Here is a 12733-nt window from a genome sequence, read left to right on the forward strand (position 1 = left end):
ACATTATTGTCTTTGTTTACATTTATTTAGCTGTTATGATAGTAAAATCTCACATACATATTAAACTAATACTTAGATTAATTTATAATTGTATAAGACAATTTTTAATTGTCTATTCTCTTTCTCCTCTAATGATCTTTTGATCCAATAACTCCCCTAGTGATTTTTACCATTTGGCAACTACTAAAATATTTAAAGTAGGTGTCTTATTTTTCTATTCATATTATTAAGAAATTAAATCCATAAGATTTATTTAAAAATGAAAGGTGAAAAAATATAGGACAAAAATAAAAAATGTTCTCCTTTGTATTTGGAATCATCATAATCATACCTCTTTTATTTATTATTAGAACTATATTCTATCCCATGTCGGTATATATATTTTTTTAAACTACCCTTACTTTTGATGTTATTGTAGTAGTTATGATTTAACAGGGACGGAGCTACCCAGGAGCTGTCCTGGGCTATAGCCCATCCCTGCTTAAGTACAACATCAAGAGAAATCGATTCCCTCACATAAAGAGGTTAGTGTTTCTTCTCCTTTAGCTCATGGCAAGCAACCAACAGTGAAGAGAGGAACGAGAGAAGCCTCAGTCAGCGTCAACAATATTCACCAGTGGTGGATATAGCTGATGTGTTCATCCAGAAAAAAAGGAAGAGAAGAATTAGAGCTGACTACTGTGAATTGGGAGAAAAATAAAAGAAACTAAATGAAAGAAGAGAAGGATACTATTGTTGCTCTTGCTAAACAAAATGACAATTGAAACCAGTTACTTGGGTTAAAGGAAACTTGGAAGAAACTTGTTGTTGAGCTGTTAGCCGGCCGGTCGGAAGATGACTGTACTTTTGTGGTTGAGAAACAACTGTTCGAGGAGGAAATAACATATAGGGTTGTTACTGTTGAGAAGAGGAGAGCTGGAGAGGGAAAGGATGCAGTTTGATGACTGGAAGAAGGAAAAAAATAAGGTTGTTACTATCGTCGAAGAAGAACAGAGAAGAAAAATAGAGCAGGGGAAAGAAAAGAAAAGAAAGTAACAAAAAAATAAGTTAAAAAAAAAGAAAGGTAACAAAACATAAGTCTGAGGCGGTGAGAGAGAAGAGTAAAAAAATATTTGGTAAAAATAGTTAAGTTATTTTAAATCACCGAATCAATCTATATATGCAGTTCCATTATAATTTTAATCAAATAAAATAAAAAAAAACTCCGATTTAAATAATATAATTTTTATCTCCACCTACCTAATAGATTTAGATTTTAATCGTAGCATTCTCACTTCACGTTGGACAATGAAATTCTCTTCTATAACGAGATGATAACATAATCGGGCGAAATAAATTCGAACCTTTCAATAAAATTCTTAGCCTACTCAATTAACTCAGGATCAATCGAGTACATTTCTAAATCCTGGATCCGTCTTGATTGATTATGAACTTATAATTGCCACACAAGATAACATTTATTGTGACAAGATAATATTTATTTGTGACAAAAGGTGAATACGTTCGCCCCTAACGTCCCCGTCAACTCGTCCTAGAGCCAACAAGGAGGAGGTAAATCACGGACGACTACTGACCTTTGGAATAATGACTAGCACACAAGGAAAGTATTTACCTCGACTTTATCGAGATTTGAACCCCAGACCTTATTATGACAATACCTCATTGTGACTAGCACAAGATAACATTTATAATTCATTAAATGTTACACAATTATAACAGTTATGATTTATAATTGTTACACCATACAAAATTAGTATTTTATCGTTTCAATACTTAATAACACTATAATATATCAATTATATAACTATTACAATGAGTACTTTACTCAACATTGGTTAACGTTGGTTGACGTTATATATAATAGCTACAAATCATAGTTGATATTTTATTTTATCAACACCAGTTAACATTGTGCTATATAAGCTACCATCTCATAATTATTATAAATTTACAATTGTACTAGTTTTAAAATTATAAAAATTATAATTGTATAATTACAAGATCATAGTTATTATAATTGTATCGCATTTATGATTTCATAGTTACTATAATAACGTAACAAAATAAAGATAATTTCATCATAAGATGCTATTTTGATAATAAACAAGAGGAGTGTCCTTTGCTCTCATGGGTTAGCGTAGATGATTCATACAGTGATGTTACCGCGGATAAGCTTGGGTCGATTCCTAATGAATGTGAAAGCCATACCAATTACCTCACATCTCCATACACTATTATTATTGGGAGAAATTTTTCATAATTTATTTATCTATGTCATTTGAGATGCATAAAGAGGAGTGCCCTTTCAATAATATATATATATATATATTTTTAACTTTTGCCCAAAAAAAAATCTATACCAATCAGGGGAAAAAAAAGAGAAACGTTGGTGAATTTTCTAACTTTTTATTTTGATAAAAAGGTGGCTCGTTCTAGATTTCCCATATTTAAAATGAATTTGAACTTTTTTCAAATATTAATCATAATCCTAATGATAATAAATTATAAGAGTGCAGCGTGAGGAAACCCCTTCTCTTCTCGTTCTTGCTCCGATCCTGATTCTCGCCTTTTCCCCTTTCTCTGCGAACGATCGGCCTTCGCTCCTCTCTCTCCTGTCGTGCTCTGTAGAAAATGGAATCTTCTCTGGCAAACCGCCTCCCCGAAGCTGATTCCTTGCCCGACGGCTTCGTTGAGGTTTCCGCTGACCTCTCTCCCTCTCCGCTGCCGCCGCCTTCCGACTACAAAGAGGCCTTCGTCGATCTCCAGCCATCGGTCGAACAGCTCGTGGACCCGTATCCCCCGCCCTCCGGATCAGGGGCGGAAACCCTTCCTCCGGATCCTCTGGGGAATGGTTCAGAGAGGTACGTCACATCTGCGGACCTTTTGACGAAAGGAGATTGTCCCGATTCATCTGGGCGTGGTGAAATTTTGGAGTCGAAACCCGGTGATGAGGCATCCGAGTCAAGTATACCGAAGGATGAGGTTTTGTTAGGTACTGCAACTGAGGGAAACAGCCAAAGAGACAGCAAGAGTTCGGAAACAGGTGACAAATCTCCCCTTTTCCGTGGTGTTATTTAGTATATGGAGTTTTGTTTCTACTAGTGATACCTTCCTAGTGATTTTTTTTTTAAAAAAAAATCCTAAAAATATAATAGGTTGACCACGTCGAGAGTAAATCATGCTGATTTATCTTTTTTTAACACTTATTCTCCTATGTTATTAATTTTTTTCTTTTCGTTTTTTAATTTTTTCTCGTGTGCTTATGCTTCTACCAATCCTACTGATCCAATATGACTGATATCCACGTTATAGATCATCCGATACCAGTACATTCATCTTCATGTTTTTTACCAGTTTTATGATTTTTAAGAAATTCACTTAATTCTTTCTTAAATATACAATCGGGTAGTGTAATTATTGGTCTATGCATGTTAGATTTTGATGAGGTTCTTGCTATTCGTTCAAACTTCTTTCCTTTTGTCATTTTAGCAAGTAACGCATAAATTTTGAAGTTTCTAGGGTTTGCATTCTAGTCTTTTGGTCTATTCTTTTTGTCCTCTATGTCTCTATACTGGAGTGTTTTGATTTCAAGGTCTTTACACTTAGGTAGCTATATATCTTACAATGGCGGTGTTAGTGCCTCTTGTCATTTTAGGATGTAGTATTTGACAAGTAATACTGGTTATACAGAGTTGATAAATTTTATGGTAGATGGTTTGGGACTTGATGTTGTTTTTTAAAAATTAATTAAATGTTAAAAATAAACTTAGCCAAGACATTTAATTTGAGAAGTTTTGATCGTTTCAGGTTGACAAGACAAGTATAGAGAAGATGCATTGCTATCTCAATTTATTATCATATTTTTCCACCATGTCTTAGTCAAGTCCCTTACTCTGCTACATTTTTTGTATGAAATCTGGTGTGATGCATCCCTCTTCTTTGTTTTGTAAAAAACTACCAGGCTCTTGCATTGGATCTTGTTCATTGATCCCACTCCCTATTTCTTTCTTTTTTTCTAATTGATGATTTGTCTTACTATAGTATCAAAAAGAACCTTACTAATGGGTGATCTAGGACCAATGTGGAATTGGGTCCACATTCATAGGTTTGCGAGTAGATACATCCTCCTTGGAACAACAAGAAGACTAGAAAGTGGTACAACATACTTTGCTTTGTTGCAGAGAAACAACGTTGGGCTTTAGGAAAGGAACTACAAAACTATTAGAAAGCACACAATCTCCATAGGGCTAAAGCATGTAGGAGTGGAAGGATATGAGCATGTGGTGGTCTTTCCATGTGAGGGAGGAAAAAGGGGTTTGAGAGGAGCAGTGTTCTAAATTTTGGGTGAGGCGGCCTCCTAGGTGTTACCAAAAATAATTTAATTAATTCAAACAATTCCCAACTGAAGTGTGATATTTCGAATAAACTTTCATAAACCCTAATTAAATTATTCCAATTAAATATAATAAAAATATATTTAAAAACTAATAAATTTTACTAATTGATATTATGAAAATTCTAATAAATCAGATTTATATTCTGATTTTTTATTATTTATTATTTTACTGTTTAATCGATATTCTGATTTTTTACTATTTTTAATATATATTATTTAAATTAATAATTAATTAAATGAATAAATAATTAATTTATATAATTATGATGTATCAATTTTAATTCGAGTTACTGATAGATTAGTTTTATGTAAAGAAAATTATATTTAATTGTTTTTTGTAATAATATTAAGTTCAATAATTGAGAAGAAGAAGAGGAGGATCATAATGATGATATTGAATTTGTGTCCGATGAAATACAAGTTGTTGAAAATTATGGAGAAGAAGAAGTAGAATAAATATGCGATATTTTATTAGTTGTGTAATTTTGAACTCATTTAAAATTTGATGTTATTGTGTTTGAGTTATAGTATATGATTTATTATGTAATTTATGTTGATACATGGATCCACCAAGTGACGCCTAGACGCCTAGTTCCCGTCTAGGCGGCCTAGGCACTAGGCGCTGGTCTGGCACCCGATTAGCATCTAGCGAATTTTAGAACCTTGGAGAGGAGTCATGATGTAGAGGGATTAAAGAGCATAAGATATTGGTAAATTAGTTACAATTTTTTAAAAGCAGTTTTAATAATTTTTTTATTTTAACATTTAAGTTCTTTTTATTTATTTATTATAATTTTCAAATGTTTATTATTATTATTATTTGTAGCCCCATGGAAGCATTACAAGGGATTGAAGAGAGATAAAATGTGATGGAGGAAAAATAAAAGGCTGTGAACGGAGTCACAATGCAAAGGACTTAAATTTTTTTTAAAAATATTACTAAATTTGCTATAAATTTTTTGAAACATATTTAATATTTCAGTTTTTTCTTCAAATTTTGTTTTAAGTTATTTATAATTTTCAATGATTTTTATTATTGTATTTGTAGCCCTAAGAGCGTACAACAATGGACAGTCATGCCCCATTTGGAGCATTGCCATGTTTGTATGAGCCATTGAGATTTCTAGGTGGTGTGAAAATGTGAGTTCGGGCGATAGGCTGGTGGAGAATTGGGCGGATAACAAAATGTTTTGGGCTAATGTGGAGAGGTGAAGGAGATCTGATGTTTAGGTGGATTTGTGTGCACGCCAACATCGACAAAGTAGTATATAGTTGGCGGTGGAGGTGGCATATATGAGAACTAGGTTGAACTCTAATGCCATTTGATGCAATATGAGACAGGTATTTGCCTTATTCAATCTCACTAGAGAGTAGAGGAAATGTGAATGTAAATTGTGTCATTGGTTGAAGGAAGAAAATAATGGGATTAGACATTTTTCTAGGTTCGACAATAATGTAGTATCATAATGCTCAAACAAAATAAGCCAGATGTATAAAAAATGTTAAAAGTAAAAGAATGAATTTAAATATATTGACAGAACTGAAACATAGTAAAACCATACTTTTGACATTGTACCGATTTTTTTTTATTGGACAATTATTTCATTAGCATTAAAGAAAGTTTTTTTTGAACCTACTTCCACTATTGCCTTTTTACAAATGTTAAGAAATAACTGCTTTAAGAATTTGTAAATGAGTGTCTAAGAGAGAGATTCTCATACTGTATATTAATGATATTTTTTCGCATGTATGTTTGAATTTTCTTATCATTTCTATTGCCTAACCATGGATGCTAGCTATACAAAGAATATGCCCATCTCTTGTGTTACTTTTTCTCAATGCAAGTAATCCTAGCTATACAAAGAAGATAACTTGACTCTACTTTTCACTTGGATTTTACAGAAACAAAGGGCATGATGGAATTGCATCCAACAAATCTAAAGGTAAAATGCATACCAGGATATGCTGATTGCTTAAAATTTATATAATTTGTAGAGTTTTTAAATTTCTTGAAAAATTACATTAACAATATTATCGACATGCATTTAGAGTTCAGGAGGCTTAGATCTCATAGATATTTATGTTGTTCAGGTAGTATTTGCCTTTTCCTTTCTTCAGTCACAGGCATTGAGTTTGTGAATCTCTCACTGTCAGTGCCTAATAGTTGAGTTCGTTTTTGTTATAATGGATTTTTTATATTCTAGTCCTATTAAAATGAGGTTAGTTTGGTTTGCTTCCTTTTATATTTCACCTTTCAACTGCTTCTTTAATTAGGATTAGACGATTTTCTTTGATTTAGTGTTGATACATTGATATGATTTAGCTTTGAGTGGTTGACAGTTGTTTCTATGAAAAATGGATTTTGATGAACATTGCATTAATATGGATATGATCTATCTTTAAATGGATTACAAATTGCTTGTTACCATCATCCAACCAAAGAGATTGTTGTTTTACAAACAATTGTGCCAACCAATTTGTTTAAAGTTTAAACTATGTAGTTCCATGAGGAGTACAGTACATGTCCTAATTACTTACGTTTGATCTCCCTTTAAGTCTTCCTTGTTTACTCTAGTTTGCACAACTGGATAGTTAATAGCTTGATAGTTTTGTATGCCAGTTACTTCACTAGACTCGAGAAAGGAGGGTGTTTCTCAAGGTATTATATCCACTTCTTTTGTCACAATATGTGGATTTTACCATTTACTATATATATATATATATATATGCATTTGCAAAGCATCTAAACAAACTCTACAAGATCCATTGATGTGGAATTTGGGCTTGGTTGCATGTTGTGATTTTCACTTCTCTAATTGTTTGGATAAATCTTAGTCTTGAATTGCATTTTTTCCATACAAAGATGCACGTGCAGGAAAGAGTCTTTATTGGCAATACATGTTTCGAACTCATCCAAATGAGGACTAGTTTGACAACAGATTATATGACGTCTAACCTGAATTTCTGATCATTTCATGGATCTAGCTTGGCATGAGCCACAGTATGAGGGCTTGAGTTATATTTACTCTTGTCCATTCTTAGCTTAATTCTGAAATCATGTTAAAAAATTTCACCCAACTACCAACTAAAGTGAACATCCAATAAATTCATCTTTCTTACATAAGAAAAATATTGCAAAATAATTGTTAAATTTAAATACAATAATAATATAATGCAGTAAAATGGAAAATTTATTCATAGTGAAAGAACAAGATTGTGAGCACCATACAAGTGAATCCAAGTTTGGGTTTGAGCTTTTATCCGTCTCAAAGGTTGGCTTCAAACGATAATTCAGTCTTAAGTTATTGTCCAAACTTTTGAATGTGATAAGATACTCAGGACATAACCATCATGTATATGTGCAACAATTAGGTTCTTTCACCCTTGGGCTACGGTGCAGTGTCAAGGCGCCCATGCAGTCTTCCAAGCACTCATGGTTCGATTCTTAGCTACAGCGTACTGGAGGGTATTTTTCTCCGGTGGGATGACAAACTTGGATGTTGGCTGCAGGGCCACCTACTATGAGCACTTCTGGATTTACTTGATGGTCGGTGGGAAACTTCCATGAGGTCGGGCTGGTCATCTTAGGATTAGTCGGCTCGAAGGGCTAGCTATTTGGTGCTAGCTAAAAAAAACAATTGGGTTTCCTTCGACGCACAAATTTTGTAGTCATCATACTCGATGGTCCTTTGCTATATAACTAATTATAGTTAACCAAGTGAGAAAAATTTTAATATTAAAGAAACAATTATCAAATTCAGCCCAACCCAACCTGTTATGATGGTATTAATTCAAAACTACCAATGCCTTCTGGCCAATCATAATTGATCCTATCAACTGTTCGATCCTTTTTTTTTTGCAGTTGAAATTAGAAAAAAAGTTTATAAAATTATTCAGCTTTAGTGTTCAATATCACAGGATTTGGCATGTTGCTAGGATAAATCAATGAGCCTTGGTCAGCTATCCCATGGGATTGTGTGCTTTGATAAGTGATTGCAAAAGAGAAGAGAAAACCTATCTATATATTTATTGAAAACTTCGAACAATAGTTGGGGGTCTCCTTTATTGGCCAGATTGCCTAACACTGTCTTATAGAAATTGTAAAACTAAAAATAAATAAACATCTTTATATGTTTAAAATTTTAACCTGATTTAGTTTATTAGACTTTTCATTTTCTAAAAATAAAAAGACTTAACTTTCATTTATTGTTTGGTTATTTACCCACTCTATGACATACAAAGGCTTTTCAGGTTCATAGTTATCATATTTCTATCCTGTTAATGTTGTATGACTCTAAAAGAAAGAGTTGAGTTGAACTGCTATAAATATAAGTTTACTATGACTCTTAACATAATACAATTGAAAAAAGAAAAAGAGGGATTGGCTTGGGTTAGCCTAGGTATTGGGCTATGCTTCCCCATGTGTCATCTACTTTATATATCATCTATCAAAGAGTAAAATAGGTTATGATTCATTCTTCGTATGCACAACCAGACAAATAGTTGAGGTGTATTTTACCTGAAATTAAATGTCCCCTAGTAGGCGTAAATAACATTTTTTTCCTAATTCATGATAGGTTAATTAGCTGTTTTGTAGACAACATGCTACCATAGAAGAACTTGTATTTAAGTGAATCTTGCTTATTCATGTTTGTTGGTTTAGATTTTGTAAGTTGCTTGGGGTCATGCTAGGATAAAATGTGTCAATCTAATACTAGACTTGATGCTTAATATATATATTTTCTCTATTATACTATTTTTTTTAATGTAAAAGTTAATAATTGGCTCACTTTTGTTGTATCCTGCATTATGCGTGTGATGTTGAAAAATTTAATGAAGTATAAACAACATTATAATATAATGGATAATTAAAATTTTTAAACAAATCTTAAATTATTTCATCTTTGCATAGCAAGTAGCAAATAAGAAATATATTGATAATTAAGATGGATGATAATGATAATAATTAGAAAAACGGGAACTTAAAATGAAATTTATACAATTGAAATATTTTTTCAAATATAATATAAGTAGAATGGTTGAAATGGAGAAGGACATCAGGTGCACTTTCTAATTGTAAGATATCTCTAAAGTTTATAGGGAAGTTTTACAAAATGACGATTAGACATGTATGTTATATAGATTAGAATGTTGGACTATGAAGCTGCATATGAGTAAAAGATGAGAATCGCAGAGATGAGGATGCCAAGGTGGATGTGCGGACATATGAAGATGAGCATGATAAAAAATGAAAATATTAGAGAGAAAGTCGATGTTGCAGCTATCGAGGAAAAACTCTAAGAGACGTGTTTAAGATGGTATGGACATGTATTTAAGCACCAATAAATGTTCCAGTTTGGCCAAACAAGACTTAGATAGCAATTATAAAATAGTGTAAAATTTATTTAAATATAAATGATAATATAGTAGGGGATCGAACCCAATGACCTAGGAGGATCTAAACAACGAGCATTACTTAGTGGGATATAAGTTTGATTTTTGTCATAAATATAAAAAGGGCAGCCCGGTGCACGAAGCTCCCTCTATGCAGGGTCCCGGGGAAGGATCCGTTGTACATAGCCTTACCCTGTTTTTTGCAAGAGGTTGTTTCCAAGATTCGAACCCTGACCTTTTGGTCACAAAGCAATAACTTTACCATTGTACCAAGGCTCCCCTTCTGTTGTCATAAATATCAATTTTTAAAGTGTCTAATTGAACGTGAATATATATTCTATTATCTATATGTAGTCAATCTTATTGGGACCAAGATCTTATGTAGGAATGACAACCAAATATTGGGTCAGATCATAATCTCATGAGATCCTTAGCCCAATTTAGGTCCTACTTGGGATCTGGATTGTTTGAGTCAATTTATATCATAAGATTCTGATATCAGTATCTCAATCTTGACTACCATGGGCGAGATTGTTAAACTTAGCTTTGTAGCTACTTTTTACACTCTTTTTTTTGTTTCCCGGCTAGGAAATATGCTCTAACATGTATGAATAAGCTTAAATGAATATGTTGTTGATATTCCTACCAAGTTATCAAGAAAAATATATTGATAATTAGTACTTGTTTGTATATTTATTAGATGGCTAAATGTATGATGGAGTTTGGGCAAAATCTGCAGATATTTCTTGCTTTCAAACAATATTCTACTAAATATTTAAATTCCTTTATAATTTTTTAACATTTCTTTTATATAATTTAGATGTACCAATGCTGCTTTATGGTTTTTGGTAATTTTGTTTCAACTTCTTAAACATTTTTTCTCTTAGCACTTCCTCTGGTCTAATTACCATCTTATGTTCGGTGGTCTTTCAGGAAAGCAGTGAAACAAAACGTAAAATTGTAAAGCGGAACGCAAAGTCAGATAAAGAGCTGCTTGAATTTACTTTGAAGTACCAAAAAGTGGTAGCAGAGAGAGATGCAGGTGAGTTGCTGAACAAATTTATATAAACTTTAGTATGGCTGTCCACAATTCTAAAACCTTGAAATTATTACTCAACCTTCCACTTCCATTCTAAACTCATGACTGTCTTTGGCTGTATCTTAGTTACATCAGTTTGTTTAATAGCTAAATCAGTAAATTCCCATTTTAATGAATCAACTGCGCATGATGGAATTGTAATCTCTTTATGTTACATTTCAACTGAGAATAGTAATGGACTAATTTATTTTATACACATTCTCTTTAGTATATCTTTGAAATCCAAATGCATAAAGCTGTCATTCAGTTCCCATCTGAAATCTTTTAATTGAGTTTGATGGTTAAATTCTACTTCACATAAGTGTATTGCAAATTTCAATTCATATGTTCTATGCATTGATGAGATTTCACTTTGTGCTTAATTATTCAATATATATATATATATATATATATATATATATATATATAGACTTCTTAAGTGTCAGATGGATCATCTTTGGATTGTATAAGGACAAAAATTGGACATGAAAACATTGGAAAACATAATTTTGGTAGAAATATAGATCATGAATTTCTATGTTAGACACTTCCAAACAACTTACATTATAATGGTTCGTGTTGTCAACATAGGTTTTCTTCCAGGTCCATGTGGCTAAAAACTGGGTGTCCACATATGTAATTCAAACCAAAATGATCTAATAAAAAATTGGGTTTGGTTTGGTCTAGGACTAAATTGGTTCACTGGCATAATAAAATTTTGTTTTGCTTGATTGTAAACAAGACAAAATCAGAAAGCTGATATATTCACTTTTACATAATAAAATATAACATTTGTCATTAAATTTTTACATAAGTAACCCATATTTCATAAGGTTCACGCGAAAACATTACAATATGGTAATTTAATCTAGTGTACTATAACCTTTTAAACAAATTTTAATTCATAAAATGTTAGAATTGATTAATAAACTTTACAAATCATGATGTTTTAAATGCAAATTTGCTTCAAACTTGACTAAATTGAAGCAATCTGTTGGCTCAGATTCAATTTGGTCTACATATTAATTTGGTTCGATCTAGTTTCTAACATTCAACCTAAAAAGAAATTTCATTTTATTCAATGTTGTTTGGTTTGGTTTGGTTCTCTTTGAATTAAATGGACACCTCCAGATAAAAGATTTAAGTCCTCCGTTGCACAAAATTGAAGTTAGTAAGCTTGTTCATTCTTCTTTTAAAAATACATCCTCATGTTTGTCCAGAAACAATGGAAAACGAGGAGCAAACTCCATTGGTACTTTTAAAGTGTTGGCAAAGTAGCTTAGGTATCACCTTAGTCAAGTCGAAGATCCTCATAAATCTTCCTGTAGCAATATTACTTAGATTTATTCCAAATGCGGATTATTTTCCATATCACTACCTTTGCAAGTCTGTTATGGTTTGAAACCTAGCTGCCCAACACAAAGCATAACCTACAGGTGTGAAGGCTAAGCTTCTTTCATATTGTATGCTAGATCTAGTTGTTTTTCCACTTTATTGACGCAATAGAAGAAAATTTACTATATGATGTTCCTGCCTGTGTAACAAATGCCTGGGTAAACAAATCAGTGATAACACGAGATTGATCATCCAGCTAAAATTTGGCACTGTCATTTTCTCACGGGGAAAATCTTCAGCATGATTTTATTGCTACTGCAAAGCTAGATTGATTGAAATGTTAGTCAATGTTCAATATTGACTTTTGTCATCCTACATTGTCTTAAGCATGCCTGATGTCTGATTGTTTACTTTTCTGATAACTTTATGCTATCATTGCCTCCAAGGTTTAAACAATTGAAGCAAACAAAGATGTTGATCCAAATCTGATATCCTCCATCCAGTACATGTGTACATTGCAAGGTTTCCAT

At 32.4% G+C, this 12733-nt stretch overlaps 1 protein-coding gene across 2 annotated transcripts; it reads left to right on the forward strand.

Moving 5' to 3' along the window:
* The first annotated feature begins 2502 nt into the window (after positions 1–2502).
* On the forward strand, positions 2503–12678 carry LOC121976861. 2 transcript variants are annotated; one of them, XM_042529248.1, is made up of 4 exons: positions 2503–3043; positions 6299–6339; positions 10724–10832; positions 12089–12575. In XM_042529248.1, the coding sequence occupies exons 1-4, from the start codon at positions 2632–2634 to the stop codon at positions 12268–12270; spliced, it is 744 nt and encodes a 247-aa protein (XP_042385182.1). In that variant the 5' UTR covers positions 2503–2631; the 3' UTR covers positions 12271–12575. The 2 variants fall into 2 exon arrangements, with proteins under 2 accessions (XP_042385182.1, XP_042385183.1); XM_042529249.1 differs by lacking the exon at positions 12089–12575 and adding an exon at positions 12650–12678 and having other exon boundaries at positions 2506–3043.
* The last annotated feature ends 55 nt before the right edge of the window (positions 12679–12733 follow it).

This window comes from Zingiber officinale, chromosome 4B, assembly GCF_018446385.1.
Source record: "Zingiber officinale cultivar Zhangliang chromosome 4B, Zo_v1.1, whole genome shotgun sequence".
NCBI lineage: Eukaryota > Viridiplantae > Streptophyta > Magnoliopsida > Zingiberales > Zingiberaceae > Zingiber > Zingiber officinale.